Here is an 8,219-nt window from a genome sequence, read left to right on the forward strand (position 1 = left end):
GAGAAAGTATCAGGTCTAAAGTATGTGTACTCGTAGTTCGTTGAACTTTTAACTTTAATTTAAATTTACTCAGTATGTAGTAGGAATTAACAAATTAATATCTATGATTTCCCAACACTTGAGTAATGAAATCAGCAATGTCAGCAGCAACGACTTCCTGTTAAGCCAAAGTGAAACGAAAAGCAAGTTAAAAATGTGCACCACATCCTTTCAGAATCTATAAAAACATGCAGCAACCGTTCTATTGGTAAAGGTAAAGGTAAAGGTAAAGGTAAAGCAGAATAGTGTTCCATTACGTCTGCTTCGCTTGCGTAGTGCTTAGATCATAGATGTAAAATTAAAGAAAGTAAATTTCAGGTAAATGTAACATTTTGTGCTTTAAAAATATACAAGGTTATTTATTCACGAGAGGGGTACTTCTGAATTTCTTTTTGTCGCAACCCATTATACGCATTGCAACAATTTCTTGATTTGAAATTTTGAAAATAATTATAACTGAACCCACGATGGCTCTTACTTTTGTATCTTTGACATTAAAGCAAAAAAAATTTGTCAATTTGAAAATAGAAGTTTATTTAATGACCTCGTTTCACTCGCGTTTTAAAATGGCCCACTAGTGCCAACAAAGGCTCAATTTACACACGAGTTGAATACAAGATTTTTTTGTTCGACAAGCCCCTTAAAGGCTCTAAATCGCTTAAAATCTTCAATATTAGCTTGACGTTTCGTTTTGACAAGTTGTGACATTTATCAAAATCTGTTCACACAGGAGAAAATTCTTTAATTCTGACAGTGTCGAACAAAAAATGTATTTTTACAATAACGAGGAAATATTATATGATTCTCATTTACGGAGAGTGTGGAAAGACACTAATAGGTTGTCTGCCAATGTGACATTTCTAACAAATCTATCCAACTTACTTTGATTTCTAATTTAAAAGAAATATTATACAGGTTATTCACGAGAGACTTCCGATGAAAATTTCGTTATATGAACCCAAAATACAAGTAACCCCTAGAATTTGATATTTTGTTTAATTCGAAATTAATTAGCAATCCAAGTAGCTTGACGAATAAGATTAATCATGACACTTTCTCTTGATTGAGGTTATGAGCAAAAGTTTTTACAGCAAACATGGAAATCGCATTCTGTAAATAAATGCAAATTGCACACCATTTTTTTACATTATCCATATATGAGAATCATATACAGTGTGGAATAAAATGATTTACATCTAGTTACCTTTGCATTATCCTTGTAAAAATACGAAATGCCGCTCTACAAAAAAAAGGAAGCCTAACCTCAAAATATATATCCAAATTCCAAATGTGATTTATTGCGAAGGGATGATATGAATGCAAAGTTGAGATTGAAATTAAAAAGGAGCTAACAAAAGCAAGTCACAGCTAGTGTTGAAAGTGGCCACCAACGTTTGTTAATTCAATTTAGTAAATTGTAACAATTGTCAATTCGATTGATGACATTTATTGACACAACTAATAGTCCGGCACTTCGAAAAAAAAGTAGAGCGGTACAGGAAAATTTACATGTGCAAAAATTCCAAAGGTAACTAGATGGAAATCATTTTATTCCACACTGTACATTATGTTTTTTCATCTTTTGTGTAAATGATGAAAAAAGTCTTGAAAAATTATGATAAGTTAAAAATGTGAAAACTGACATGACAGATAATACTGCCATGACAGACAATAAGGGTCAGCAATCGTTGATTTAAGTATTACTTTTTATAAATTTAGGAAGCTAGAAACAATTGAAACTTGTAGATTCGGTTGCATATAATGAAATTTTCATCTCAAGTCTCTCACTTTGGTTTAACAGGTTTGGATCTTAAAATTAAAATAATAAACATTGATAATTGCAATGATATAAATTTATTTCCATTAAAAGTCATAATTCATGATATTCAGAGCCTTAAAGAACAGAATTTGAGAAGTTAATCAAGCTAACTCTTTGGGGCGAAAGATCTTGTCGGTAAACTTGATGGTGACATCCTCTACACGCATATTTGACGTCAAGAATTGTCTCAGAGTGGCGACTCCTTCTCTGGGCAATCTATCGAATGGATATCCCATGGATCTTCGATCGGGGTAGAGTTTGTCCTTGATCCCACAGTAACTTCCTGCATCATTACAGATCCCTTCTATGCTCTGTTCGATTTTGTCATCGTCATAGTTAGAAATCATCACGAACAAGTGGCAGGACATTCCTTCCGGAGTTCCTTTAGGGATGAGTAGGTGTTCTGGCCATCCGCATCCACAGAAATTGAACTGATCCAAAGATTGTCCTTCGTGGGGACGGTGGCTGTCCAAATCGCGGAAGGTTCTGTCGAAGGGAATGGTTACCGAGGACTGATGAGATGAACGAGTGATAACGTTCCTTCCCTGTTTCACTGTTGAAAAGGTGTTTATTACAGCTATGAATAGTAAACAGCTACTTACGGGTCACAGTAAACTTGTCGAGTTCGATGAACATGAGTTTCTGGTCACGGAAGAGCCACTCTCTGCGTCTCTCGTCGAATTTCGGAGCTAAAAAGATACGGCAAGTGCCCATCTTGGGAGCTGGATTGTCGTTTTCGACGATGATGTTGTAGGTGAAGGGTTGGTGTTGGAGATGGGTGAAGCGCACAAAGATGGGACCAGGTTCCGTAAAGTCCATTCCTCTAGATAGATCTACGTCAGATTCTTGCCAGAACGTATTAAACATGTTTGAAGGAACTCCTTTCGATTGAACTTCAACACTAGAAACAGTGATTCCAGGGTAGTTAAGACGAGATTCTGAATAGCGTGGAAGTGTGTTCTTGTGCTGCTGGAAGATATCGTCGATGTAGGCGTGCCAACGGTAGAAGACTGGGTCGCGCATTGCCGTGGCGACATCTCCCATTACTCCAAAGTTTTCCTGAAAAATTAATTCAACAAAAGTTCGTGGTTTAAAGTCAACGTACCAAGTGGCGATGATCGGGGTCATGAATGAAAGAGATGAAGACGTGTCCCATGTTGTGTAGATCTCCATAGTATGTCCTGTGGGGAGAGAGTTCACTGGATTCGACAATGTTGCCCAAAATGTCAATACCTTGGTTCTCAGTCAGTTCGATGGTTTGTCCGTTTTCCTATAACTCTTCAGTTAATAATGTGTCACCTAAATGGTATTGATACTTACATTGTTGACAGTCCTGTTATGGATAGCATTTATAATATTGTTACTCCACATCTTCAAATCGTTTACATCTTGTCTAATTTGATCTACTACTCGATCCACAGTTTGCAACTTCATGTTGGCGACCCTGGCAGGATACGACCTGCTCGCAACGACGCTGTCTAGTTTGGGAAAATAAGCTTCTTTGATCGGTTCATCGAAGTCCTTCAGTCTCTCAACACGGTTCAACTTGTTGCAGAAACGTTCGAAATTGTACCTGGCGATGAGCTGTTGGTGCATGTAGTAAAACAGTTCACCTCTGCGATTCTTGGCGACGATTTGCTTGCCCCCGCTTAAGGGGTAGACGAGATGCCAATGCCAATGGTGTAAATTGGCTCCAAGATCTTCTCTGAAATAAGCGAGTCGATGCTCTTCTTCTTTCTCCGTCGCCGTGAAGTCCATCGGAATCTTCAGAGGCACCCTCGAGCCTACCGGAACAAGCTTCGCTTCTTCCCTCGCTTTGGTAAAGAACTTGGAGTCGACGTATTTGTCGGGAAACAATCGGGCGAATGATGGCAGGTCCGCATGCTTGGTGTCCTCTCTGTGCAACAATGCTACAGAAAAAGAGTAGTTGAAGAGGTACGGATTGACGCGATCTCGTGCGTAACAGGCCATCGAAATAAGATCGTCCACGCTGTGCATACGCATGAAGATCTCGGTGAGACGCCCAGCCAGTTGTCGATGTTTCGGCAAGAAGAGAGAGAAATTTTCGTCGCGTTTCAGTTCCAAGATGTCGTCGATCGGAGGGGTCGAAATCTTGTTGACTCTGATTACTTCGCCGGTGGATGCGCCGAAACGACTGGTCACAGCCTGACCCAAAGGTCTGTACTTGTCGGAGAGGTACTCGCTGGGGACGTCGAAAACGGTCCCCTTAGAGCCCTTGGGAACGAACACGGGCTCCTGGGGGTGCTCGAGCAGCAGGAGAAGATTCTTCACGTCGGACATCGTCGAAGTTGTCGATGAGACTGTGTTAGGTGCAAAGAACTAACTGATTTAGCAATGCTTGCGTTCCGATTTTATACAGATTCACCCCGGATGTGCACTGCAAAACAAGACGATAAGGTGTTTGTGTCAGGGTTTGGCAAAGAGGAAGTGGTCACGGGTGGTGTGTGAAAATATTGATTATTAGTTCGCACCAACAGTACAAGACTGATTAGTGATTAGTTTATTCAGATAGAACATAAGCACATAAGCTGCTTCACCTAGAATTTCCTTTTTTGTTCTTCACCTTCACCTCCACCTGCGTTATCTGACGAGCCGCCACTGATATAGTGGAACATATAAATAATTCGTGCCGTTGTGACAGACACTAAAAGGTTTGGTGTCTCACCTTATAAAAAATAGTTGCGGATGTACGAGTCGGACCCCTAAATTAATTACTTCGCCTTAATTAACGGTCAAGAGGGTAAAAATGCAAATCCGCCTAATTTAAGTCCTTGAAACGGCATTAAAAAAATCGTCTCCGACACGCAAAGAAGTCCAACTCTTATATTGATATTTAGTCTGGGCGTTCGCGTTTTCGCATTACGTGTGCAATAAACCAGAGGACATATTAAATTCTTCTGGGATGTCTGAGCGTTACTGTTTTATAGACGTTGTGCAGATGGCGTTGGCTCTATTGCGGTCATAAATTCACCAACTTTCCACCAGGATCCGTATAACTGTTGTCCCGTATGAAATATTATAGCATCGGTATCGGTGTGCGGTGTGAAACAATAAAAAATATTATCAAAGTTCCCGACATTATACGGGACATGACGGGAATGGATACCCGCCCCTCGGACTTTATCCCGATGCTGTCACGGGGTGTTTCCGGGGGAAATGGGTTATAATATGAAGCTTTCAGGACGCGATAGTAGTAAAAGCTCAAACTGCTCATTGCTGGAAAATTATTCCTCAATTCCGAAAGTGCACTCTTCAATTTACTCGTAACAAAAACAAAACGTGCAGTTCTTACTCGGTATACAGGGTACTTCCAAAAGACATGAAAACTTTGCTATTATGAGTACGGGTAAAGCGTGAAGTGTAAAGTCTTGCAAAAAGATTCCTGGTCGAGACGACGTGTCTGCAGATGATCAGATAAATGTAATGTTTGATGAAGTGGTATCATAAAAAACAAATTATTAAAGGAAATGAATCGTGAACTCGGGAGTAAAATTATTAAGCATGAAAAGGAGACTGACAACTTAAGAGCTGAGAAATGTGTTGGTAAATTAGAGATTTCAAACGAAATGGACCAAAAACAGGTTCAGTTAATCTTGAGACATCCTCAGCTTCATTTTGAAGAAAAAATATATTTAGTAGAAACTGATAGACAAGTAATTGACATTACAATGTTTTTATTTTAAGTAGGTAGTATTTAGCAAATCCAGGTAATATCCTTATAGTGACTAAACTGTGCAACTGAATAATTTATTGGACCTTATTTCAAACAAACATCTTGTTCTAAATCAACTGTGTAAGTAAACAATGACATTAAAAAATCTCGTTTATATAAATGAGGTTGATCTGAAAAAATTCACATAAAACTAATAGGATTATGAATATTGGTTACACTGGAATGAATATAAATAATGGCTTTATGGTGGTAAAGCGAATTATATAGCTTCAACTGGAGTTATTGTTAAATTTTCTAACGGATAAATGCATACTTTCTTATATTCCATTCAATGGTGAATCCTGTTGCGTGTAAAACGCAATATGTATTCAATAATAGTAGATTATATCATTAAGAGTAGAAGTGAGTCTTTTTGTGCTAAACCTAGAGATTGAAAAGACGGAGTCGAGATCGACAACTGGGCGAAGCACAAAAAGACTCACTTCTACTCTTAATGATATACATATACTATTTTATCACAAAATAAAGTCGGACATGAACTCATTTATTTTCTTTTGCTGCAGTTACAGTAAAATGACAATTTTCAAATTTTAAAGGACCAGTAATTCCTAGTTCTCTTATTGCAATATTGTTAATGCTTACTTGAAGATTCAATAATACTAAAAAAGTCTAAAGTTTACTTTTTAACGTTGAACGGCCATCTTAATATTTTTGATTTTGACATTTGTCATCCGTGCACATGGGCGACTCGTGTTACACCACAGTGGTACCGGTTAAATATTGGGTAATAATTTCCTTGTTTCGCGTTTTTAGAGGTTTTTTCTAATAGGGATAATTTAATTATTAAATATTTCGTGTAATTATTGATAAATAAATCGTGGGAAATGCATCAAATGACCTTACATTTGACTCGGTCGAACCGTTTGTTAACATTTCAACTCCTTGGATTTGAAGTGTTTCAAGTCCGGTTACAAAAAAAAGCCACTTCAACTGTTTCTATAGAGATACACAAAGGCGCGATTTTCGATGGCTTGAAGACAAATAGTTTTTATTATTTATTATTATTATTCACTTTCTGAACTGAAATTTTAGATCGATGCCACCCCAGTCTTCAGCTCCGCTTGAATTTACCACCGATCCGAGCGGAAACCACCACCACGATGTTCATCTGCATTTTGCAGCTGGTCCCGTAATCAGCCCGGACAAGCGTAAAGTTCGCAGGTCACATTATCCGGACATAAATAAGGCATCGCATATGCCCCCGGCAATACTTCTTCGACAAAAGCCGCCGAGAGAGGAAGAGGTAACATGTTCCGGCGAAAAAACCGAAATCGATGGTGTCCCGGTGACGTCACCAGACTGAAACGAGCTGGTCGTCGTGGCAACGGGAAGAGTTGCTTATCCCGGTGTCGTCACGGGACGCTTTCTTGACTGACATCGGCGACGGGAGCGCTTCTTGCGGAAGAAAAATCGCCGGTCGATATCGTTCGAGGCCTGGAAACGAGAGCTTTCGCCCGATCGAATCCGTTCCGGGGCTGCGAAGTGAGCAATTCAGGGGAGGTGGCGATATAAACTTTCGTGAGATAACAGAACTCTTTCTTAAAGCTTCTGTCGGTTTGCGTTAGCTCTCTTATCTGGAAAGCACACGAACTGCCGAGGTCACCTCCAGCATGGAAATGTCACTGATTTATGGGGCGAGGACGTGAAGGAACTCGTCTGAATCGGAAATAGTTAAAAAATGGATCGTTTCAGTTTAATTAGCTGAGAAATGCTTAACTTAAACTGCGTCAATAGGAATTGACCGGTTTCACGTCAGAAAAATATGTATCGCAATTGGGATGTAACAAGTAATAAACAAGGCAATTCCATAATGAAACCAAAAGCTCATTAAAAAAATCATTATCAAAATGTACGAAGTTTGCGTAATTTTGTTTCTATTGACAATCATTTGCTTACACTGGCTAATTTAGATTAATCTTTGTTTTCTTGTAGTTCAATGTAGACATTTTGATAATTCCTAGCTTGTATCGGATGTTCATTTAAATTTATTCTCAAGGTTAGTGTTACAGAGTCGATTGTGAACGCACCATTCGTCAGTCTGCAGAGTTAAAACACGAACAACGCGAAAAGCTGATCCGTGATCTGTAATCCGTGGTGGGTTCACAATCGACTCTTCAACGCCTACTTCAGGATAAATTTAAATGAAGACCCGATACAATATATTCTACCATTAATGAATTAAATAAACAGGGGACAGGACATCGAAGCGGGATTTATTTATCATTTATATTTCTATCAAGTAATGATAATTCCTTTGAAAGCACTATTTACATTATCATTTATTTTTCTATCCGCCCACTTCTTGCACGACATCCAAGTAGGAGTTTGTTCACACGACATTACGAACTGCAGACAATACTGAAATCAAGTAATGAAGCTACGAAGTACTGAAATTACAACGAAATGTTCTTTGTCCTACGCCTACCTCTCGAAACAATAATTTTTTAGGAGAAAATGCACATAATAGATGTAGTAAGAGTATTCAAATTCAAAATATATGTATTGAGAAACTACTATTATAAATTATTGTCCCATCGTAGTTGGCGTTGAAAATTCATACAAATTTTGGATGTGCCGCCAGCCTCGCAACGTTAGACACACTACTAG

General features: G+C 38.7%; 1 protein-coding gene across 1 annotated transcript; it reads right to left on the reverse strand.

Annotated features, from left to right (window-relative positions):
* Positions 1-1,874: 1,874 nt before the first annotated feature.
* Positions 1,875-4,266, reverse strand: LOC138139330 (phenoloxidase 1-like). The gene is made up of 4 exons (XM_069059568.1): positions 3,179-4,266; positions 2,964-3,128; positions 2,461-2,917; positions 1,875-2,411 (listed from the first exon to the last, which is right to left on the reverse strand). Exons 1-4 carry the CDS (start codon positions 4,157-4,159, stop codon positions 1,960-1,962), a joined length of 2,055 nt encoding a protein of 684 aa, XP_068915669.1. The 5' UTR covers positions 4,160-4,266; the 3' UTR covers positions 1,875-1,959.
* Between the last annotated feature and the right edge of the window lie 3,953 nt (positions 4,267-8,219).

Source organism: Tenebrio molitor, chromosome 9 (genome assembly GCF_963966145.1).
Source record: "Tenebrio molitor chromosome 9, icTenMoli1.1, whole genome shotgun sequence".
Lineage (NCBI taxonomy): Eukaryota > Metazoa > Arthropoda > Insecta > Coleoptera > Tenebrionidae > Tenebrio > Tenebrio molitor.

Bases quoted from the DNA above. Each gene is read 5' to 3' on its own strand.
- LOC138139330 (XM_069059568.1), bottom strand. From the start codon at position 4,159: ATGTCCGACGTGAAGAATCTTCTCCTGCTGCTCGAGCACCCCCAGGAG. The intron at 2,918-2,963 runs GTACGTTGACTT...TTAATTTTTCAG, and splicing joins ACCCCGATCATCGCCACTTG to GAAAACTTTGGAGTAATGGG. The intron at 2,412-2,460 runs GTAAGTAGCTGT...CCTTTTCAACAG, and splicing joins CGACAAGTTTACTGTGACCC to TGAAACAGGGAAGGAACGTT.